The sequence below is a fragment of the Alternaria conjuncta genome (genome assembly GCF_024043145.1).
Source record: "Alternaria conjuncta strain BMP 0040 chromosome Unknown scaffold_3, whole genome shotgun sequence".
Taxonomy (NCBI): Eukaryota; Fungi; Ascomycota; class Dothideomycetes; order Pleosporales; family Pleosporaceae; genus Alternaria; species Alternaria conjuncta.
Window position 1 is genome coordinate 1,499,540 of NW_026250092.1, and position 24,601 is coordinate 1,524,140.

The 24,601-nt window shown below is 53.0% G+C and overlaps 3 protein-coding genes across 3 annotated transcripts; 1 reads left to right on the forward strand and 2 right to left on the reverse strand.

Moving 5' to 3' along the window:
- Positions 1-8,029: 8,029 nt before the first annotated feature.
- On the forward strand, positions 8,030-9,519 carry J4E85_002481 (uncharacterized protein; the record flags this gene model as incomplete). Its single annotated transcript, XM_051466759.1, has 4 exons — positions 8,030-8,114; positions 8,176-8,251; positions 8,309-9,123; positions 9,176-9,519. 4 exons carry the CDS (start codon positions 8,030-8,032, stop codon positions 9,517-9,519), a joined length of 1,320 nt encoding a protein of 439 aa, XP_051329614.1.
- A 1,555-nt stretch (positions 9,520-11,074) lies between these two features.
- J4E85_002482 (uncharacterized protein) lies at positions 11,075-13,018 on the reverse strand (the record flags this gene model as incomplete). The annotated part of the gene is made up of 3 exons (XM_051466760.1): positions 11,075-12,250; positions 12,304-12,828; positions 12,965-13,018. 3 exons carry the CDS (start codon positions 13,016-13,018, stop codon positions 11,075-11,077), a joined length of 1,755 nt encoding a protein of 584 aa, XP_051329615.1.
- A 2,019-nt stretch (positions 13,019-15,037) lies between these two features.
- J4E85_002483 (uncharacterized protein) lies at positions 15,038-17,710 on the reverse strand (the record flags this gene model as incomplete). Its single annotated transcript, XM_051466761.1, has 1 exon — positions 15,038-17,710. One exon carries the CDS (start codon positions 17,708-17,710, stop codon positions 15,038-15,040), a length of 2,673 nt encoding a protein of 890 aa, XP_051329616.1.
- Between the last annotated feature and the right edge of the window lie 6,891 nt (positions 17,711-24,601).

Sequence of the window (24,601 nt, forward strand, 5' to 3'; positions counted from 1 at the left end):
GGGGAATCGGGCACGGGCCAAGGTTCGCGGGACGATAGCTATTACAACGAGCAGCGAGAGTCAAGAAGCACGCAGAGCAAGTCGCACGCGGTCGAGCTGTGGCGAGGGAGCTGGAGGTGTCGAGATCAGGCACAGCGACGGCGACGGCGGCCTCGTCGAATTGTAAGCAGATCCCCAGACTTCACGGCTCGTAAAGCTTTGGAGCTAGGCGGCGAGTGTGTCATGCAACTGGCCAGCGCCCCAGGTTCTTCGACGGGCCTGCAAGCACCAGGGCTTCTACCAAGTGGAGCCCCCAGCAAACGGCCATTCTGGCACAGGGGTCCTGTCCGGAGTACTTCCGTTGCGATGCCCTCGCCTCTACCTGCGCGTCTGAAGAGGCAGCGATGGGCGTCTGCGATCAGCAGCGTCGCCTTCAGGACTACTCGCGGCTTGGCTGCAGCAACTGCGCCAGGGGCCCACAGCTATGGCCTCGGCTCCCTGTAGCAATCGTCTGCGCTGCAGTACTGTACACTGCACACCACCCACCTCCGTTATTAGTGGAATCGGCCTCGAAGAGCACGCCGCAGCATCTATAACATGCCCCCGACTGGGGCGGCTTCATTTCGCCTGGCGGAGATAGATTGTGGAGCTCCAATGGCCTGCCGGTTGCATATTAATTGGCGAGAGAGCTACTCGTCCCTGAGGATACCCAGAGTACCGCACGGGTCTAGAGGCACGACCATGCTCGGGCTTCCGAGAGCGAGCTTCAGCAGCCTGTCACCGATACTGGCGAACGATGCTGGGTGCTGCAAGATGCGCGCACAACAATGGGCCTCGCATACACGGCCCATGCAGCTGCGGCCGTCAAGCGCCTAACTATAGGAACGGGCAACTACTGACAGCACGCTATGCCGCCAGCGCGCCACTCAGCACCGCCGGGCGACTTCAATTGCTTTTACACAGGCGGATAGCTGCTTGCGCTGACATCGGTGAGGGCTGCAACACCTGCAAACTTCCCCAGGAAATCCAAGGTCGAGCCTGCAGAGCTTGGACGGCGGCAGCAAAGGCGGCTAGCCTGCTTCGAGATCTGGGGTAAAGCATGGACTGCCCAGAGACCCATGCCACATAGCGCCGCATGACCACGGCCTGCAAAGTTCCCATCGCCGTCGTCCTAGCCCTTGTCGCTGCTGCTCGACCCGCCCACCTATCACCGCCTCGCAGCGTTGATCCCGTCGTCTTTGGCCGTCTGTTGAGTACATGCGCTTGCTGCGAGAACCGGTACTGCAACGTCGCGAACCACAGTTGCCCCATCGTAGCAGCGGATGTGGAATGAGCCGATGGCAGCGACGACAAAAATCTCTCACGCCCTGTTCCATTCCGCAGGCCGCGGTGGGTATACTACTGCACCTGACCTTCGTCAGCCCAGGACCCTGACGTTCTCGGTCTGTCGCGTCGCCCTCCTACGCGTACTGGAGCATCCACCGCGCATGACGGCATCGTCAGGCTACTATCGTCTTTTCGGCCTCCCGCTACGCTCGCTTCGGCTTAAGCATCATGCTGCTTCGCCAGTCGGGTCTGCATTGCCAAATTCAAACTTCGGCTATGACCATGCTGCTATCTCGCAGTTGAAGTATTGCAAGAGACCCTAGCCAGTGACGTTGCGCTTTGTGGCAATGAAGATCGGCTGCTGGTGCACGACCACCGTAAGCTCGTGGCAGATCTACAATCGAACGGCCACATGGTGGAGCCACGGAGCAATCCTTCAGCGACACCAAAGCCATCTACGTCAATCGAAGCACTGTAGAAGATGTACCGAACGAGCAGGAGCAGCTTTCGACTTCCTACTGCTGATCGTGGCTGTAAATGTTCGCTGAGCCACTTAAGATCGTCTATGCAAATGCAGTTGTCAACGCACATACCACTCGATCTGCATCCCGGTCCTTGTCTATACTTTCTGACATCTCACCAGATTGCTCGCCAAACGCAAGTATCGATGATCGATAAATTCCCCGGCGAAATAATTTGCATGGCTCTCCTGTCACTTCTGCCGACAATCCCAGGTGGCTTGGCCATGGCATGAAACTTTGGGATTTATACAATTCGTCGCGATTGGTGCGAGGAGAGCAAATAACCACCGCGCGATAGCTTGTGTAGGGACCAAATTTGCCATGTTCGCATCTGCCAATGCACGTCTTACCACCGAGCAGCATTCTCGCGGCCGCGTAGCGACGACACGTTGGACTGCTCGTGCAGCATGACGTGCTTCCTTTGTGCAACCATCGGGACGAGTCTACAGCACGGTCGCGAACACGATGCCGACCGACCATGCAGATATCTAATGACGAGCGTATGCTTCTTCCCGTTCGCTTCAAGCCCGCTCGAGCCGATGACGCACGCCTAACCCGATAAGGTTATCCCGGCGCACTCCCCAGACAATTGCCCCTCGTACTTCATCTCGACGACTGCGAACCGCCAGCGGTGTTGCGCCCTGCAGCTCCACCTATCACACACCTGCATAAGGCACGTATGAGCCGTTTTCCGTTGCCATCCGCACTGGGAGCTGTTCGGAGTAACAGGTGCGAAAGCTGAGTCTGGAAGCATCACAAACACAAGCCCACAACAGATCAGCGTGCACGCAACGCAAAAGCATGGTGTTCCACTCAATTGCACGCAAGGTAACGGCACTACGTATTTTGCCTTAGGCGTAATGCCTCTCTTGTTCTAGTTCGCTTAACGCAGTCGAAAGATCACCCCATATTACTGCAGTCGTTTGAGCCTCGACGTTGAGCGCCCAAATATAACGCAGCATTGCTGACGCCCAGCAGTCTACCCACTGTATAGCTCCAGGAGAAGCTAGACCAGGTGGGGCTTGACACACGATTTGAAGCGACGCTAGGATTCTAGTCTGCAGTTCACGTGCACGCTTGGTACGTACCTCGCCGCATCCTAGGATGCACTGCTGCTTCGCCACCTAGAGCTCTGTACCTGTGACCCTAAGCGCGAGCGACTACTTGACGCTCAACCCTTTCGATTGAGTTGTCAAAGAGTCAGACCCGACGTCATGCGCACAGCGACACGATCCTGCAGGAGCTGCGGTACTTTGCACCGTAGTCGATTATCACCTACCGCTTGGCTTTCATTGCCATCTCCCGATAGGTCGAACTAGACGTCTTCCGCGGTAGCCGATACTACCTCTTAAGTCCCCGAGTTGTTGTTCCTGTGACACCTCCGATTATGGTAAGCTTTCGGTCTTTCGCTCACCCGGCTCCGCGACATCTTCAACATGATGTGTTGAGGCCGTAGGAGTACACTATTACGATTTCGAGGCGTTTGTCCACACTCGGGAGTAAGGGTGGCTGTTCTTTCGAATGCAAACCTGCTGCAGCATGCAGATGAAGCGAAGCTCAGCGGTTCGTCGCAAGCTATCCCAGGTAAATGCGACTCGAGATCTAGGGTCTATCCTAGCTGTCATTCCCGACCCTGTGGCTTGACACGTCCTCTTACCTGTTGAGTCCGTCTTTTGGCTTTATTCTCCCATTAAGTTGCGTAAGCACCGTTTAACTTTACGCATCCTTTCGGCTATTTGCGGTCGCCTCATCTTCTTCCAGAAACAAGTTCAGCCTCACGTGAATGAGGATTCCTTCACGGCGATGCCTATTTTCTCATCCCGCATCCCAACATCCCACGCCGCCGGGAAAAACCCTTTGCCTCCGCGCCCCAGAGTTCTCCACACAAGATCCACCCATCTATACCAGGAAAAGAAGCCCACGGCTCAACAGCGGCAGATGAACAGGCTACTAGCCATCCGCGAACCTACTAAGTGGATCGATCACGGTGGCTATGTAACGTCACGGCGTCCAGCTCCGCGCCTCCTATTGCGAACGGGAATTCGTTACGACGCGGATACTTACTCCGAGGTATTTTTGCTACAACCTATACTTGCATCGTGTGGCAAGTCAAGAAAGGACTCTTCACGGCAACAGGCAATCCGGTTACGGGATACCGTTCGCAGCTCCTGCATGCTGTTGTATGACCTGCATAATGTTACGCAGCCTGCTGACGCAACACCGAGTCCTTTTTTGCGCAGCCCTTTTCCAGTTTCACACGACCGGTATCTGGCATGCATGCGAGAATGTGTATACCGATGTTCGGGCGAGAGATAGGGTTTCGATCTGGGGTGTGAAGGCTAGGCCTGATTGATCGCTGTCGGGGCGGCAGGTGATGGTATGACGGCATGGCGCTGGGTGCGGAACTGGCCGCTCGCATCACGTACCGAGTTGCTCTCCCACCTTGCGATCTGGAGGGCTTGCGAAGATCTTCGGGACTTTATTGCGTTGTTACTTTGGGACTAGTGGTGTGGAGGTGGTGTGAGCGGGAAGTGTAGATGAGCTTGGAGAGCTTAGATGACGATGCGCTTCGAAAAACGAGAGATGACTGCTCCTTCATGCACACGACAGCAGAAAGGAGACACAGTGGTATGATTCTGACTCTGAAGTTTGCTATTCCGCTTCTTCGTCCGACCTTTCCTTATGCTACCTTACAAGGTCCACCCGGGCTTTCATCACGACAGATTCAACTACTCTATCCCAGCGCAACATGCACGCGCAAGTTCATGTTCCTACCACTTAGCTGTACAGTTTTGACGCCGATTTTCGTATCCGGTCTGCATCACATTCTCGCTCTGCACCAAACACAGCGGTTCGTCAGAATCTTGGCTTGGCGAATTCGCATTCGCATATAAATTGGTCATCTCCGTTCTTCTCTTCTTTCCTGTCATACCTTACTTCTACATTGTCTCAAAACAAAATCTACAACAGAAGATATCTATGGCGTTTGGTGCAGCTTTCGACTCAAAAGCGAAAAGCGATGTTATCATGTTATCGCGCGATCCTCTGAGACACTACACTCTCAGCTTTTCGAAAACACAGATCCTATAGTGTTAAAAACTACATGACTGCCGATTAATGTCTTTGAGTCTTTCTTCTGCTTTGCACAAAACTGAAAAGTCAAGATTGGACATATTATGACGAGCGCGAAAACAACTATCCACCGTCTATATGTGGACGACTCCTATTCCGACTCCACCAAAACTTCAACGTTCCAGAACACTCGAAAGATGATCTGGGACTATGCATGGGAAGCACCGGGAGTCTTCTCGTCTCTTGATGTCTCGTGCCCTTCTCTTCGCTCTGCCCTTCGAAACTAAAAGCATTTTGAGTTCTTCCGAAAAGCTAGTACCCAGGCTACATGTGTGGTCTGCTCTGAGGCAGACCTACCACCAAAACTACCGTGCCGCGAAAGATCGTTTCTCAAAATCCACGTCATCCCAACCATGTCGCTCCTGTGAGTACCTGTGGCGATGCGAACGTCCAAAGAAAAGGACAACACTGATGCCTGATGTTGCGCAGGCGCCGGAAAACAAAACACATCTTCGCAACATGGCTTGCTATAAATACACCAGGATGGTTCTCATGCTTCCTCTCTCTTCTTTCTTTCTCCAAACATCTAGCTTGCGACTTCCAGAAATGGATATCTGTCAAGATATGGTGCAGAAAATTTGAAAATACGCAGACATACTGCGAGTATCTGTCTGAGAACGCAATCAAAACGAGAAAGCCACTGCGTATGTCTGGAGTCGGCGGTGGCTTTGCGAAACACTAAAAAGGCTTACATTGACGATTTTATGGCTGGAGAAGTGGTTCAAAAACGCAATCAAGTCACCCTATGTGGTCGTTCTACCTTTTTGAGATGATGAGGGCCTAAAAGCCTGCGAAGGGGTCTCATGTGAGTGAAGAACGGCACTTCCAAGATGACATATATAAACATCCTCTCGGCGCCCTTGCTCTGTTCTTCTTTACACATACGGCACTGCACTTTGTCTCAAAACAGCAGAGGAAAAGCGCATGTTTCTCGAGGTCTCTTTCCTCCAAAAATATCCTGTTCACCCGCGATGATTTGACCAAATGTCCACGCCGATATGACGGTGATTTCAGCATGAGCCCCGCATACAGAAATGATGCACGGTCTAATCCATGTCGCGTCAAAGACTGTGGTTTGCTATATGACATTCAGCCCTTTCGTCGCTCAACATCGCAAACGCAATCGAGCTGCTTTCTACCCTTATACAAAAAAAGAGATTAAGGACTCATTTATGTTCTGAAAGGCAGGATACGACTTATTACTGTGCCTGTCGGTACGGGTATATAATGCTCATCCTCGTGCAGCTCTTTCCTCTTTACTTCCTCTCAAGTTTCGACGCACTCAAAGCGTTCCTTTACAAAAAACAGCCATCAAAATCTTACATGTGGGAGAAAGATTCGGCGGTCTTTACTCTAAGGAATTAGCCGTCTTACAGCTACACAAAATGATCATTCCCCCGGAATATGTCTGCTCGGGTTTTACTCTCAAAATCATACGGTCGAACACCTGCCGAGCTTGTCCTCTTTTACCCAATACTTGGTCAAAAACAATAAGCTTACGCCGTGATGGCGAACTTCGTCGCTGAGAGACGGAGTTTCTATTTGAGAGCCCGAATTGAGCGATGATCCCTGAATGACCGTGGGCTAGGCTGGTGCATATAAATACCTCCTTGCTGCCCGTTCCCCTTCCTTCCCTGATGCACCAGGCCTTAGCTTTATTTAAAACTAAAACTGGCAGAAGTAATTTTTCCAAAATCCCAGAACCAAAAGATTATGTCTCTGGCTGTTGCCTCTTTCTCCTCTCTCACACGAGCGTGATAAAAAACATCGAACGAATACGCCATGGGGAGATGAAAGACAAGGGTTCCCTAGCGCACAAAAAGACACATGGTGCCACCGGATGTCTTTCCGTTCTTCCACTTATAAATCTACCAGCATTCCCGCGCCTTCTCTTGTCATATATACAATCTGTCTGGCCAGCACTTCAAAACCTTTGGACGGTGCACAAATGTCTCCGCCCAAAGAGGCACGAGCGACATTCCGATGGCTTTGCCTTCCTTTCTTCGTCTTCATGGCTTTATCTCCTTATTCTTATGATACCATTATATGAGCACCCCGGTGCAAACCACGAAGCATTCTATATCTACAATATGTAGACCTTGACCAAACAACATCGACAATAACGTCTTGTGTGCTACTTCAGCGCGGATATATAAGCCCAACGTTAATCTTGCTTACTTCTTTCTCCTGGAACTACCATATCTTCCAGAATACTCAAAGATACAAGAACAGCATACATGTCTTTCAACGAAGAGTAGGGTATTTAATGAGATCTCTTTTGCTTTCTCTTAAACAGTTTCCAAAATTATCACCACAAACCCCTCATGGCAAAGGTAGCACAAATGTCGAGTTTGACGTGTGCAAATGCCGAGAATGCCAATTTGATGCGAGCGAGGAGAGTGCGATCGTTGCACGAAGTCCGAGTTGCTCTCTAGTGCTGCGGCTATATAAGCAATCTGCAGGCAGAAGTCCGGTCTCTGTTGTACCGGGAGCTGTCAGTCGAGCATCAGACATGCACCCAATCTAGTCTAGCTGCTACTCGGGCTCGGTCGCCCGTCGCCGATTGTCTTCTCCGCGTCGGTCAGCCCGCCCGATGCACCCCGCAAACCACTCCGCATCGTGAGCCGTCCACAATGACCAGACCCTTGCTCGGTAGATTTTGCAAATTCATTGCGATGAACTACTGACTCGTTGAGAAAGCTTTCGGTGATCGTCACCGACGCTTGTGCGTATTGACATTCTACGGAAGTTACGATCGGGCCGAGAGCCACGCGCCATAAAGACCAAACATTTCGCATGTTATCGTAAACGAGCGCTTCACTCCTTCTTATCATCCTGAAGTCTCTGCCATGCTGTACTTTGCTTACACACAGCTCACCTCTGCCGCGTTATTAGCGGCAGCACTTGCTAGCCCTGTGGACCATGACAGTTGCACTTCGTTACGACACAGCGTGGACTACGTTGTTAGCTCCAGTCGTGTAAACACTGGCGGAATTGCAGAAATATCAGCTGTGGCTGCTCAGAATATCACGGAGACAAATGCAGCTTCTTTTTGCCGTGTTGTTGGACTCATGCCATATGGTCCAAATAACACACTAAATTTTGAAGTCTGGCTACCCGAAAACGAAACTTACAATGGGCGCTATTTATCTGTCGGTACGTATTGAATCAGTCAGATCAATGCTTGTGCCTCGTGGTTGCTGACATCATCATGAAGGCAATGGCGGACTTGCAGGCGTGATAGATTACCAGGCAATGGCGACGAATCTCAATTCAGGCTTCGCTGTTGGAGGGTGTGTCTTTTGCCCCCTCTGTATCTTGCCATGTTGAGCTAACTTATAGGCCTCAAGGTGTGATTCTGGACATTTGGTTTCCGAGAACGGCGCTTCCGAGCCAGGAAGCTATGTTCCGTTCCTTCACTCATATGCCCAGACCGCAGCGTGGATCCGAGATTCGATCGCGATGTTCACTGTACCAGCAAAAGCCATCACGGCGACGTTCTTCCGAAACCCGCCACGGAAATCTTACTTCTCAGGCTGTTCTACAGGTGGCGCTCAAGGATATGCACTAGCCCAGTACCATCCCGATGTCTTCGATGGTATTGTTGCAGGAAGTGCCGGCAACTGGTACTCCCACCTCATCCTTTCGTTTCTGTGGAACGGCCTTCACACACGGAAGCCTGGTGCATTTCTAGCCCAGGACGTACTCACGTTCGCAAGGGATGCAGCACTGGAGGAGTGTGATGACATTGATGGCGTGAAAGACGGAGTGATCGACGATCCAAGCAAGTGCGACTTCGAAATTACATCACTACTGTGCCGGTCCGGGCAGGCTCAAGTTGAGAATAACAGGACAACATGTCTGAATCAGACGCAGCTTGCCACTTTTGAGGCGTTCTACGCTGGACCTGGGGCCGATGTATACCCCGGGTTTGCAAAGGGATCGGAATCCGAATGGCTTCTGCTGGAAGAAACTCTCTACACCGCGTATGCAGTACCTATATTGCAGAACCTTGTCTTCAAGAACTTGAGCTATGATTACACTACTTTCGACTTCCAGGACGACGTCAAGATTGTGGACAAAGTTGCAGGTCCTTTAATCACTGCAACATCCCCAAGGCTTGATGCATTCAGAGCTCGAGGTGGAAAACTCGTCGCATCGCAAGGTTTGTCGCCCGCCAAATTTAGACGAGCACGAAATCAGACTTACGCGGATAGGCTGGGCTGACCCTTTTAACGCGCCTACTTGGCCTATCGATCAGCACAACGAAGCGAAAGCCATCTACGGCGAGGCGCAACTTAATGATTTCTGGCGCTTGTTCATGGTCCCGGGTGGTGGTCACTGCGGCCCCGCTGCTAGTTATCCTCAGGTTCCTGGAAAGTACCACTCTCTCGAAGCTCTCATTCCATGGGTAGAGGATGGTGTAGCTCCTGAGTACGTCCTGGCTACGGAGCCTTCAGATGGAAGTAACAGGACAAGGAGGCTTTGCCCATACCCACAGCATGCGGTGCTGGAAGGTCATAACGCTGACCAATACGAGGCATATACTTGCATCGATTAGCGGAGCAGCCATAATCATATAAAGGGGCATCGATATCCTCGCGAATATATCTTGGAGATGGGATTTCTCCTCTTAATCGCTACTCCAAAAACGCCGAACCTCTTTGTCATGTTTCTGGGAAAACAAAGCTTTTTCAGAAGATCTACATGTGGAAGTTTCTCCTGTCTCTAAGCTTCTCTATGACATCAAAATTCTGCCAAAACAAAGTCTTTACGCGATAGGCTTTATCCGTTAGCCAGGTCGCGGAGTGAACAGAAATGTGCACCATTTCCTCTAGGGATAAGACAAAGCTTGTGCAGATTGGCGATATGTCCTTGCCTACCAAAAAAAACCTCAGAAGTGGGTGATGTCTTCCTGCTGTGCTATTGCGCTCACATATATAAATCGCGTCGACTTCCTCCTACTTCGATTCTAGACACCCTTCCTGCCTTTCACTACACCAAAACTTGGAGGCACTATGATGATGGTTGCGAAAGAAGAGAAGACATCTATGAGCGCCCATGTGCTTCCTCCTGCTTCCAAAATACAACCTAGTAGTCTCGTATGGAGACCGAGAAGCAGACGCGATGGCTCACGTATCAAAATAACGCGGTCCAAAGAATCAAAAAGATCCATGGCATGCTCCTGTAGAGAGATTCTGCATATCTTTACTCTGGAAAGTCTGAACAAACTGTTGGCATGGCGCTCGCCCGGCGACTGCTGAGTATATAAACCTCTCCAGTCCACACCTTTTCTTCCCACTTCATCAACATATCCACACGATTATTCCCCAAAACGTGAAATACAAGACGCCATGTCTCCAAAAACCGGGGCATCATCTTTACATGTGCCCTCTTCCAACTGTTCCTCTTTCCAGAAAAACAAAACGCGTTACCAGGCAATGTCATGAGTGCGGAGAAGAGTTGTCAAAAAGCCATTTTAGGGCTTACCATGGATACTAAAGTCAGTCTGGAATGATTTCATGTGAGAAAAGAGGACCAACTTTCTTCCAAAACGGCAATCGACTTCCACATGGCCGACGGGACCTAAAAAGGTTTGCTAGACAAAGTCATGTCTTCCGCTCCGGGGTGTGTTGTGGCACCAAAAAATCGTCAGAGATCTCTTCATGAAGAGTGAGCAGTGTCGCAAAAAGTCCAGGAGAGCTGTTTGTGATTCTGTCAGAAAAAACGAAGCCCCACATGTAAGCTCCGTTTCGGGATTCCCGTCGTGTATATAAAGCCCCGTTTCTCCAAGTCTTAGACACTATACCACCTTGCTTCTTATTCCAAAACCATTGTGTTCCGGGACTATGTGTCCAGAAATGGATAACAAAGCATTCCATGGAGAGGAGAGTCGAGAGAAGAGTCTACACGAGCGATTGAAGGAACAAATCTCGTTTTTTGGACGGCTATGTCATGTCCTTCAGTGCTGCGGAGTGTTAAGATGGCGCATGGCCCATTTCTGAGACATCGTTTCAAAAGCACCCGCCATGTTATTCATGTCTCCATTCCTCTGGAAGCCGACCGAAGTCTTGTTCAAACATAGTCTCCATAACCATGTATCTGCGATCCGGTGCTTATATCTCGAAGACACCACCCATCCCCACCCTAACATCCACAAAGTCCGGTCTCCACCCCTTATACTGCACAAGCCCCCTCTTGACCTCCCTGACTCTCTCAAGCCTCTTCTTGCCCTCCTCTTCTTGCGCCTGCCTAAACGCATCCTCATCAATCTCAAATTCGTCCAAACTACCCAGGCTCTCTTGTCTCGGCTTCGGCTTGCTCGCCGCGTCGCTTCGTCGATGCGCGGGGTTCTGACCGGTGAAGGCTGAAATGCCAGACTGAATGACGTCTTGGAAGGACGAGTGTGTGCGGTTGGGGAGGGCTTGTCGGGATGGCGCTCCGGAGAGGTCGACGTCGTCGAAGCTGTTGGAGCTGTTGTAGGGGTGTGAGGCGTCTGCTTGGTCGTCGATGGGGGGTTGCATGTCGCGGCGACGGTCGCGCCATACGCCACGGCGGAGCTCGAAGTTCTCTTCCTCGAGCTCGCGCACTTTAGCGAGGAGACGGTCGCGCTCTTCGTCTAGGAGCTCCTGAACACTGGAGTCTTCGATCGAGCCGAGATCTGCCTTGCGACGTCGCTGCTCGGCCTCTCGAAGGCGCGCGTTCTCGTTGCTGAGGCCTGTTATGCGGGTTCGTAGCTCGGTGGCTTCGCGCTCGATCTTCTTGTGCTCTTGCAGACGCGTTTGGTTTCGTGAGTCGTTGTCGCGGTGTAATTGTGTGAGGGTTTCGATCTTCTTCTCAAGCAGTTCTGCGCGCGAGACTGAGTCTGAAGCCTTGCGGTTCGCTGTGCCCAGCTCAGCCTCTAATTGTGCAATGCGTGTCTGCGCAGAGTCGCGATCCGAGCCATCCTTCTCTGCCTGGTCACCAGCCTTGTCCAGGCTCGCCTTGAGGTCCTGTAGCTCAGTCTTCGTCGAGCTTGCTTCTTGTTCCGCCCTTTGCACTGCAGATTCCAGGCTTGTGATCTTCGACTGAAGCTCGTTGTTCTTGTTCGTTTGCTCTGACAGCTGTCTGTTGACGTTCGATATCTCCAGCTCGAGTGACTCGATAGTCGCAGACTTTGAAGCGACCTGCGCGTTCAGATCGTCGATGGATGCGCTCTGGCTAGGCGATGCGGTCGACGTACGGCGTATGGACTTGTTGCTCTGCGTTTGCGCCTGCGCAAGTTGTCTCTTGAGCGATTCGACTTCGGCTTTCTAGACCGTGGGTCAGTATTTCGTCATACGCTCCAATGTGCCCGTATGCATACCAGCTTGTCAGCCTCCTTGCCCTTCTCCACCGCGAGCGCAACATCGCCTCTGCCTTCTCGCAGCTCCTCCAATTCTTCCTCGCCCTTCTTCCATCTGGTCTGATTCTCTTCAACTTCGCTTGCCAGTCGCTTGTTCTCCTTCTCGAGCTCCTCAATCTTCTGTGCTTGTTCCCGGTAGACCTCGCTTGCAACCCCTCCTCCAGGCGACAGAGGCCCACCAGCGGCTCCCGAGCGGTAGAAAGATTCGGAGCGCTGTCGCGAATCAACAGCGACTGAAGGCTTGCGGCCGTGCGACGGCTTAGGTACTGCTAGCTCTGAGGGCTCGTCATCATCCTCTGCTGGCGGCTCTGGCACGCTTGTGGCTTCTACGGGTTCCGGCGCGACCTGTTCGGGCTTCTCTTCGGGAGAAGTTGCTTCGGTCGGGGTTTCAGTCGACGCTTCGGCTTCGGCGGGTTCCTCAGTCTTGTCTCCCTTCTTCTTTCCTCCACCCGCCTTCTTCGCCTTCTGCTTCTTCAATTGTTCATACTATGCGTATTTGTCAGTATCGTCTCAGCCGTGATAAATCTTTTGAAACTTGGGCTAGGAGAAGACACCATTTCCAACTGCATCTGAGCAATGGCAGCCTTTAGGAAGTAGAGAGACCCGTAGAGGAAAGACGTACGCGTTTCTTCGCCGCTGCGATCTTCTCCGCCTTCTCCTTCTCTTCGTCTGCCATATTTCTTCGCGATCGTGTTGACGTGTTTCGGGGTCTGGAGGTAGCTGTGGAGCTGTGGAGCTGTTGAGTAGCTGTTGCGGGGAGCTCCAGTCGTCACTGCTCGGTCATGCCAACTTGCCCGCACCGCGAAAGCACGCTAACACGGAACGAGACTAGCTGCAACTCGATGCGCATTTGGGTCTGCTGTGTGAAAGGGACTTTACTGCTGAGAACATCGAGAGATTTGATACCTTGATGAGACTTTGAGACATGTAGAACATTTATCCATAATCCAGGTTGACTACGACAGCGCCGACTGGAGTACTTCGGACCTACAACACGCATTCAAAGATGGTATACGTATTATCTGAGTGTACCGGTTGGCATCTCAAGGCCACCGAGAGATGTCTTTTACTCTTTCGTTCTATACTCCAGTCTACTCTGTGGCTCGTGAAAGTCCACGCTTCCACTTACTTCCATACTGCCCTTACCCGTCCTCCATCAACCCCACACAGCACAACCCCAAAGACACATCTCTCCGTCTCCCCTAGCAACGCACCCCAAACACCCTCACCAGCACAGCCTCAGCACCACCCCTCGCTTCGCCATCTATCCCGCACCCCAGATTCTGAAACACTAAACCCGCTCTCGCTTGACTCGTACCTGCATCGCGTCACTCACCTTGACTCACTAATCACCACCTGACACTCCCGAGGTCCATCTACAAATTAAATGATCACCGCCGCCCCTGCATATCCTGCCAACCCCACATGCACAACCTCCAACACCGATAAATGAAAGTGCGGGAGCGAGAACAGGAACAGGAAAAACGGTCGGTCCCCGGCCGTTCTAATTGATGAACGGCAATCCTTCATACAACAGTGCGCAACCCTCGGCGCGGAGGTTTCAGCATAATGGGGGCGCGGCTTTCGTAACGACGGTCGCATGTCGCTTCCCGCACGCACTCTATGTCACTTTACACTTTACCGTTTAGACGGCGTGGTCTGACTAAGTCCCTGCCGTGCATGTGCGCCGTGGCGGCTCGCTCGGGGCAAGTGAGATGAAATCTTGGTTCTTGTCCCGCTGTCACGCGGGCGATGTGGTAGATTGTGAGGCCAGTGCGCGATAACGGCTTTGCATGAGCTGGTGGCCAGTTCGCGCTGGTTGTCCTGATAACGGATAGTGATGTGGACAGGCATGTTGGCGTCAGAGACATATTGCAGCGGCTCAAGGTAAGCGATGGATGAAGAAGAAGCGAGATTTGCATTGTCACGAACAAGCGGGAGAGTCACTACTGCAGTGATTTCGAGAGTCACGAGAGAGAACACAAGGCCATGTAGATGATTCATAGTTTGATTGTTTTTTCAAGATTGCAGCCATTCATCCAGCTCAACCCACTATCTATCCTTTCAAAAGCTCATGGTACAGATTGCCCAACGAGATTTGTGCCGCCATGTTCAAAATACATGTGTCCCACCATCCTCAGCTTACTACAGCATACCCTGATGTATGTACTGCTTCATAATAAACGACTGTCAAGAAAATGAAGTAAAGAAAGAGTCCTGTCGTGAAATGTCTGCCAAAGGGCAGAATCGACCGTCTCTGAGAGAGCGTGTGGACGGTATAAGCAAATATATACCTCCAATAGAGTGTGGAGCAAGGAAATTGAATGTGCGGTCGGTGTATGGCTACCGCCACAGTGAAAACCAGTCAAAGTATGCCAGGTGAGGTCCCATGCAATGATGCAAACCACAGAAATCCTAGAGACTCGTCCTCCTAGTACTCGTAAGGAAAGAGATGCTGTTCAATGAGAGTAAGAAAAAGTCCGGTTCGCGTATGCATCGCAGGTTGGTAATGCGCCATTAAATATTCATCGCTTGTAAACTCCGTGGTCATGCGAGAGGAAAGAGGTGATGTATGTGCTCATGGAAGCACAGCCATAATGTCATATGATGTGGAAACAGCTACTAGAAAGCAAACTGCAAATCGTCGGTTGAGGCAAGAGCCAAAGATGTACAAGTCGTGACAATGATGAACACTTCAGGTCTTTGATGGGGAGGAATCTCGGGTGTGCTGGAAGAACTTTTTCAGTCTGCTTCCGATGTTCTTCTTCTTCTTGTCCTTGGTGGGCTCGCGATGTTCTGACTGAGGACGCTGCTCAATGGAAAGCTTGCTGCGCTCGCTGAACGAGGAAGAAGAAGTTCCCATCAGCCTAGAGAGACTAGCAATGCTAGAGCGCTTGCGACGGCGGGACTCAATCTCACTGGGATCAGAGGAGAGAGACGAGGTGCGGTCGCCAAATCGACGGGGACTGACGAGCGGGAAGGCGTTCTGCATTGCACTGGTCATCGTCGACCTGGAAGAAGTCAGAGACGGGACCTCCGTAGAGATGCGAACTTCAGGTCCAGGCTCGCCAAAGCGGGGAGAAGGCATCACGGGGTAGTCTGTCATCGAGGAAGCTGCAGTGCCTCCACGGCCGTTATCGAACGAGATCTGACTGGATCGGCAGTCTGGCGAGGAAAATGAAGAAGTAACCGTGTCGGGTGTCATGAGACTTTGTTGACCCAGTGGGAGCGACAAGTTCATGGCGGGTTGATGATGCTTTGGCGAATCCTCCATTGGCTGGGCGGTGACAGTGGAGTCGGACGAATGTGTGAGTGATGATGTGCGGGGCTCCTCATGATCTTCCACAACTTCAAAAGGCTCTGAGGCCTGCGTTTGCTCAGAGACGTTCTCGCTGGACTCAGCAGGCACTGCTCGAGGAGACAGTGGCTCAGATGCATCAACGTCGTCGTGCTTCGCAGTACGCTTGATGCCAAGTCCGTCGTTGAAGTTCCAGTTGATAGCAGTGCCCTCCTGCTTCGCATCTGCCTCCACGACCGAGATCTTCGGCTCTTCGGGTTCTGCAGCAGTAGACTTTGCCTTTGCAGGAATCGCCAGAGTCAGGTCGTCTTCTGGTTCCTCCTCTTCGAACACATCGGCCATAGGCGAAGCATTAGCAACTGCTGATGGTCGGTTCTCAAAGGGTACCAATTCAGGTGCGCTCTCCGTCCTCCTGTGCGAAGGTGCAATGCCGCCAGCACTGTGCATGGCTCGTCGATGTGCCGAAAAGCCCCGCTGGTGGGTTCGAGGGCTCGTGCCATTGGGAGTGTTGAAGGGTCCAAGTGCGGCATCAAGGTCGATCACCGGGCTCATGATGTCAGAATCAACCCGTTTCAGCTCACGTGGTTGCCACGAAGCGTAGTCGGTGTCAATCTTCGGCAGAGGAACTGAGTTCTCGGTGGGGGAGACGATGGTGACTGTGGTGTCATCATCAAAGTTGGGCTCAAAGTCCATCTCGTCTGATTCATCGGAGTCTTCGGTGTCCATGCCCGCATATGGTGGTGGTGTGGGAGATCGTGCCTTGGCCTTTTTGCTGTGCTTTCCTTTCCTGGTGATGATGGAGTTTGCCCATGACTTGACTTTCCGGGGCTTGCGACCGCTTTTGCGCGACGCAGCTTTCGGCTTTTCGGCGACCTCTGCTGAGTCGTCATCTTTAGTGGGTGATGCTAGAGGTGTGTCGAAGGATTTGGAGAGGGCAGGATCGGAGGCACTGGTAGGAAGGGTAGGAACTGAGTTATCACTGCGATCCTTTTGGAAGAGACTGCGTCGCTTGGCTTGCACTTTCGGGATTGGCGCAGTTGGGGAGATGGGGGAAATGGCGGACGTGGGTCGCTTGCGTTCCATGACCTCACCATTTAGGCGGCTGCCCATGAACTTGTCGAGCACCATTCCAGCCGTGCTTGGTCGGTCCTCGTCTTCAACTGTGTTTAGGGTTGTGCTAGGGCGTCCTGGTCGCACAGGCGCCGGGCTGCTGCAACTGACAATCGAGGACAGGCTGTTGGCAGCTGAGTGTCCCCTGATGGTTGAAATTTCAGTCTCGGAAGAGATGGTGGAGAGCGGACGAATGGTCTCGATTCTATCGGAGAAGGTAACACGGGCCCTTGATGGTGGTCGCGCCTCATCGTCTGCGCCGTTTTCGCGTAGCGAGGGTTGCGAGACAGATCTGTTGAACTTGTGGCCGAAAGCGAACTGGTTGCCCTCGGAGGGTGTGTTGGGCGCGCTGCCCGTTCGCGCTGGAGCAGGTGGGTTCATGATGGTTGTGAGGTCGTGAGAGGAGATGGCACCCGAGCGACGATGAGCGTGTCCGCGACGACCCGCTGGCGGACCCGGACGCAGTGTCGAACTTGGTGTAGGAAGGACATCTTCACCCTTTGTCGGGCTGCTGCTCATCAGGGCGGTGCCGCCAGGTCGTACGTCACCGCCAATGAACTCGCTGCCCCCGCGTCTGTGGCCATGTGCCGGCTTTGACGGCGATACTGGTACAGGCAGTGTCGCCGGTGACTGTGGTGGTGAAGATTCGATGGTAGCTGGCTTTGCTGGTCCTGCCGGATTGAAGGAAAAGTCTGGTAGAGCGTTGATAGACTTCTGTCGGTAGTGCGGCATGGAGCCTCGACGACCAGCTGGATACGCTTGCAGGGACATTGGCCGCGAGTTTGTGGGTGCAGGCTCTGAAGAGGCGGTATCTGGTCCTCGCATGGGGAAGGAGAATTCCGGGTTGGGGATGAGCTCAATGGGGCCGGCATTGGAGTGTTGTCGACGCTGGTAGAGCGGTGAGCCAACACCAGCTTGCGACTGTGTAGCCCGGTGTCGTGGCAGGGCAATTTCGGCCATGGTGAACTACTAGCTGCCCTGTCGGACGCAGCGATCTGCGACGATGGGGCTTGACGAGATTAGAGATGGTACCGCCAACGGACGCGCAGCACAATGCTTAATGTGCGAGCTAGACGGGCGGTGCGTTCCAGGGACAGCTTGCCGGACGCGCGAGGACAGAGTGTGGTTGGACGGGTGGGGAATGGGGTGCTACAGGCGTGGGCACAGCGGGCGTGAGACGAAACAAGCGCTGTCGAGGTACAAGAGCTGACGCGATTACTACTGACACATAACAGTCAGCACGCGCAAGAGCAGATTGCAGGACCGGCTGTGAGGTTGTGCGAGGCGTACAGTATAGGTCGAGGTAGTGCTGCGGGCGGAGTGGGCAAGTCGGTAGGCTGCCGTGGTAGTAGTCGCAGTGAGTGAAGCCAGTACACCCAGGATTAAGGAATGACGGGGGAAATGAGCGGACAGATGCCTAGAGTCGCCTCAATTAGTGTGAGTAACGACAATGGGCTCCAGAGTGAGGTTCGGCAGGGCGCGACGGGGACGACGGCGAGGTGGTGACGGTGAATTGGCGGAGGTGGGTGGGAGACGAGCACCAGGGCAACTGTCGCTTTTGTCGGTCGTTCCTTCCCAGGCGGGCTCCACGCTAGCACGCACCACCACACCGCGCAGGGATCCCCGGTTCGTGCTTTACCCATGCTAATCGTTGTCTCCCTCGTAATTTCACGCCTGATCCACACGATGCCGCGACGCGCTGCCAGGTACCAGCCAGGCACCTGTCGCTATGTGTTGCTTTTGCGCGCACGTCAGTCGACCGGTTCCCGCACAATACAACAGAGTGCGCCGTCGCAGGGCCATCCCTCCGCGGCAGCCTCACACGTGTAGGAGTCACGCCTCGATGCCGGGGCGACGTGGGAGCAAACCCTTCCAGCGCTCTGCACAACCATGATGTAGCAGTCCCATCGGTTAACCAATGCCTGCCGATAGTCTGCTAGAGTCGGCCGATAGCTGCTTAGCCTCGTGTAGTTTGCCAGTTCAGTTCCCACCAGGTTCCAAGGAATCAGCACTATCTGTACAGCGTCACGGCACTAGCGACAGCCCGCTACAGTACAATCTCATAACGTGTGCGTGACAACTGTCCAATAGCTACGTGGTGCCTCGCGTGCATGCGGCTCTCTAAGTCTGCCGTTGCTGCCGTCGAGATGCGCACTGCAGTCCTGGCTCATATCGTCGACCCTTAGGCGCTGCAGGACCCCTCTCCTTTGAGGCGGCTGCACGCGATATGCATCGTCTTCGCTCTGCTTGTCCATCTTCTCCCAGTGCGTCTTGGCTACATGCCGCCAGCCGACCCCTCTCCACTAACAGCCTGCCTTCCCGCAACCAACCATCGGGCAGCGCGGCTAACAATCAAATCGCAGCGCTGCTGCTTCCGCTGCATGTACCGCAGCTGGCACTACCTGCCCACGCTCCCACTCTCCCCATCCGCACTGCCCGACCTGTTCACGCACACTCGGCCTCGAGACAGAAGGATGCGCACTCGATGTTTCACAGCACCCGTTCGAGGTGGGGCTGCGCACCCCGGCACATGTATGGCCAAGCGTGCATTTGATATGCAATTCGGACCAATTGACTAGACTACACCCGTTTGATCCTCGCTATGCAGGGGCAATGACGCCTCGCTATCCCCCTTTGGAGCCATGACGGACGCTCGTCCTCGCCACCATAAATAGGATGTGATAGACGAAATGCGGAGAAGCGGGATGCCAGAGGCAAGATGCAAGGCTTTGTTGCCGTCCGACGCCCACATCCTGCCGATGAGGAAGGTCGAGCGCCAGAGAGTTGAGCAATGGTTTCCACGATACTGAACAGCTCAAGAAGTAAGCCATCTCGGATCCGGACCTGCGGACCTACTATAAGCACCTCCAGGTATGCGGAGACAAGGAGCAGATACAGATCTGCTCAACCCTACTGCACCCATGCTGTACATACAACTTTCCCTCCATTACTGATAGGACCGGCCTGGGCTTCGAGGCGCAACAAGTTCAATACCCTGTGTGTCTCATGCCGCCACAACGGGGCTTGCGGACTCGGCTTCGTACCACATGGCCACTTCGTCCCGGTCTTCTTCAGATAAGAATCTGAAAACTCCCAGAGCTTCATTGCCTTCGGGTCAGGGCAATCTAGTCGACATGGCCCTGCATGCACGATACTGCATTGCTGCCCCATTCGACGCATCGACATTGCAACTCCTTGCGCTTTCTAGAAAATGTTCCGGCTCGCACCTGCATGTGGAGATAACGATGTTGCTTCGCACGCTCTAGGGTTTGTGCAATCTGGACATGCTCGGCCTCTCCATTCCTCATCGCTTCCCTTCCAACCAAGCAGACTTGCGAATCAGTCGCAATATCCTCCGACGTCATAAACATGGAGTCCCATGTCTCCCGCCGTCTGCATCATCTCCAATGATCTCCAGGGTCCATCTCTCATCGGCGCAATGCGCCGAGCTACGTCCCGCAATTGAAAAACTCGACTTCATTTTTCTTGATCCACGGCTTCCTGCCATTTGCAGAGAGAAAACATTGCTGCCAAGGCCCCCATAGTGAGCATGATTGCGAGGATACGACGATTCCAATCTTGAAACGAGTCCGAAGGTTACCACGTATCGCGCCGCTCGGTACTAACGACCCGATCTGTGGAGCGTAGTGCACACAACGGCTGTCCTTGTGACGACCATCGCAACGCTCACGCTGCGCCGTCGAATTTAGATCTGTTCTTCTTTTTTCCGATCGCGTGTCGAGTGGAGCGGTGAACGAAAAAGCATCGTGCAACAGAGGTCATCCCCTCATTCTTGGGTACAGGACCCGATAGCTTCCTCCAGCATCCACGCACCGCGCCTCAGCTTTCTCGAAAACTCTACATACATAGAGTCGTTCGTATTATTCTTGGAATTGCGCAAGCGCGATCACTATACAAGAGCTATGGCGCTGCACAGCCACGGCGCTGCTCCACAACATGCGAACGTCTCCGGGTCAGCCCATTGGTTTGCACGCGCCAAACTCCCTGCACCAAACCTTCCGCTGGCGCCCGCCGACGCGTCGTTACTTGTCAGTGTCAAGCAGCGTCGTATCGTCAACAACGGCCTCTATGACGCGTGGCTACCAAACTGAAGTCAGGGGCAAAGTCGCGCCTGCCGATGTACGATGAGATGGACAGCGGAGGTTGCTCCATCCGACCATCCACAATTCCCAGGCTACTCCGACTCTTGGAAGTATTGTTTCCTCTGGCCAGGTTGCGAGGCGTACGGAGACCCAAAATTGCGAATCTCGTTTCACGTCTGTTTTGATCCTCAGGAAGGACGAAATTGGCAATCTCCGGCCTGTCTTTTGCCCTCTTGCCCGAAGGGGGAAGCGCACTGAGATTTGCCGGCACTACAGCCAATAAACATTCCGCCGCCACAGCTGCGCCTCCCCTGCTTGAACACCACCTGACAGCCACACAGACAAACCTCAGACCCGAGCGAAGCGAGCATTGTTTTTTATCCTGAGCAATCGTCATAATGCCACGAGCACCATCGGCACATTCGCTGGCTTGACGTAGCCCTGCAACCAAGGCAACGAGTACATGCGGGAAATTGCGCTGCTAGGTGGGCCGGGTAATTTGCTGGCTGTACACGAATGCAATCCCTCACCCAGCGACGTGTACACAACGAAGGAGCGCCGCCTGGGTCCGCAGAGCCGCACTCTCGATATGCTTACAGCCAACCACGCGCATTCCCAACAGAAAAAAGTTCATCGTGCTGTAAACCACTCAGATGGTCGTCCAACGTGATCTAAATGCCGTTCGTTGCCTCCCGCTCGCTTCCGGCTGTTCGACCGGTCCAAAGTCTAGGCCGCCATCTTCCCCAGACGAACCAGATGCTTCAACCCCACACCCTACTACCTCACCTGAAACCATCGCCTACGTACCGGCAGTTCCAGACGCAGAGAAAAGCATGGCTTCATATCTTCAGACCACTGCTCACCGGAATGGCGACCGATTTCCAACGATCAGCGTCCTGCACTGCGGTATTAGCAGATCTAGTCAACATCAGCATGCATGCAGTCTCTTTGCCCTATACTTGGCTATCGGAGCTCTGGCCAGTTGTCGCAGGAGCTGATAGTTCAGCTTTAGCTACTACCACCGACCCCTCGATTGCGCACCCCTCTTTCGCTAAGGCATACTGCAACGAGACGAGAGTGACAGCTGGTTGAGGCACGCCGGAGGCAGCGCCACTTCGTGACGACCTCTGACCTGGAACCCCGCAACGGAGTGACCGATGGTCGCCTCTGATGTTGTCCCGGTTAGGAACCTTATTGGTCGATTGTACACCTATACAGTTAGCAGGAAACCATCCGGCACTCGATGGGAACTGCAATTCAGCTCACACCACCTGTTTGGTGATAAGCGCGATAGGTTTGTCGTTGGATCTGACTGTACGCTTCCGAAATGAATCCTTTACATGAAAACTATGCAAGGGCAAAGCGAAGTTACCAGGACCCGCGCGCCAGTCAGCACCACGTTTCGTCCAGCTCTCGTCAGAAGGCTATCTTGCTTCCCACAGCTCGTCAGCCTGCATGGAGGATTGCAGCAAAGCGCCGAGCTCACTTGCGACGTGTACGAAGAACAATCCTTCATGCACATCCAACGTAGCGGGGGTGGGCAAGCATGCTTAGGCGAATTCATGCATATTCAGCTAATTGGTTCTATTCATGGCTAGGTCACCCGACCCATCCTTCCCATCGTCATCATTTGAGGTTGACTCAGGGATCTTGCCCTAACTTTGCGCCTCTCTTTTCACGTCGTTCAGCTACTCGAAGAACAACGCGTGCCCGAACAATTACCGGAACTATTTGCTGGGCCCATCAGTACGGCTTAACGAATGTCCACCCTATACCAGTTCTCTATTCGAGACGCGGGGCTCGCTGAAGGTGACGACTCCTTTATCATCTCAGTTTTTGATGCATCTCTCCCTTATCTGGAATCAATCGGGAGCCTAGCGCAATGGGGCTCAACTCCCTTTTCACAACGACCAGGTTGGGTTGAAGAAACGCAACGGCAGGTCCGAGAATCGAAGCACAGTCAAATCTCGGATACAACGGATGCCCTACGCATTCTTATTGTCGAAGCCGAACTCGTAGAGCAGGCAATTGCAGCTCCTGATCTGAAAGATATGCACTCGCGCGTCTCCGACGATGGGCGCTGTTTTGTGTCTGTCGGCTTTGCGTTCGTCCGCGGAAAGTGGTTCCCTACCTATCTTCCTGCAGCGACAATCCCACAAGCTGGACAATTCAAACTCGAAGAAAGTTTGTATGTTGAAGTCATGGTTAGCGATAGCCGTACGAAGGATCTATTTCGTGGGGTTGGAGCTGCACTTCTTCACGAGGTGCGGAACTATGGCCGTAGCCGGGGGAAGAAAGTTCTATACTTGGATGGCTGGGCAGGAAACGAGAGGAACTTAATTCGGTTAGTCTCTCCTCCCTGTTGTCACTGGAGCGCACCATGTGGTACTGATTAGAGGTTCTTTTCTTAGGTACTACGAGCAACAGGGCTTTCACATAATTGCTGAGTTCAGCCTACCTCGACCGCACAAGGAGCCTTGGGTCGGTAACCTGATGCAATTGACGATCTAGTACGGAAGGATTATGGTACAACGCTGAATGACAGGCAACATAGGTCATAGCGAGTCACGATTCTTTTTCTTCTATGTGGTGGGTGGTTACGAGCACTCATTGGACCCTCGACCCCTTGCATTGAAAGCGCTCGGATGGGAACCAATAAACAACAGGGTCGTTGATCGTCCCCTGGACACTAAGGAACCGCACTCTGCTCAAGCTCCCGGATACCGGAGCGGGTCTCAGCGGTTGATGGGCTAGAAGACTTCGTTGCGACAAATTACATGTTTTGTTTGTATGCAAGTCGAAAGTCGGCGCGAACGTAGATTTGCGGTGAGGTAAACATCACTCTCGAATTCGGAGCATCAATCTCGATCCCCCCAATCAATAAAACCTCACTCTGCAAACCATTCAAAAAGTACGAATACGCTGCCGTCGGCTCCATGGCGGCGATACTACCAGAAGGGTGTGTGGCACCTGACCATCACTGGTAGACGTTTTGGTCGCAGTAGCGCTGGGATGGGCGTCGCTTGTCCCATTCCATCGACCAAAAGAAAGCAGACATGCGGCACGGCAAACCTAATTCCTATCGATAAGGCGACCTCGTGGTTATACCTCCTGATCGGTGTACATCTTGACCCACGGTGGGACGTGTGCCTGGACTAGGGCGTTGCGCCACCAACTTTGAGTTTGCTGACACGAAAGACGATGATGAGGATATGCGTGTGATGAGCCGCTTCACGCTTAGCTGTCGACTTTGATGGCGCTAACGTATCTCGACATATGTGTACCAAAGTTTTGGAGGCCTAGCGATGTGCTATCGTACGCGAGGATGTCGACTTCGAAACGATGCGATAGCGTTGATAACATAGCGCCATGTTACTATCTATCGTAAGCCTATACGCGCTGGCCAGCTATAGCCAAGTCCCTATACCAAGATCCTCATCGGCGAAGACCGGAAGGAACACTTCATCTCCGACATGCGCATTCCTTCCAAAACCCTAAAACACGGTCTGATCACACCGGGAACTCTTTCTAGACCCTAACGGCCCGCATGGTTGGGGACAAAGGGACTTCCTGATGGGGATGTCGCTTGGATGAACGGCGTTTCTACCCAAGCGCTTGCTCCCGCTGGGTCCGCGCATCTAGTTCCAGCGGCCGTCCAACTGGGAATGAGGAGTTGAAGGGATGTCCTTTCTGGACGTAGTTTGATATGACGAATTCCCGTTGTATTGGCACTTAGGACATGCACTAG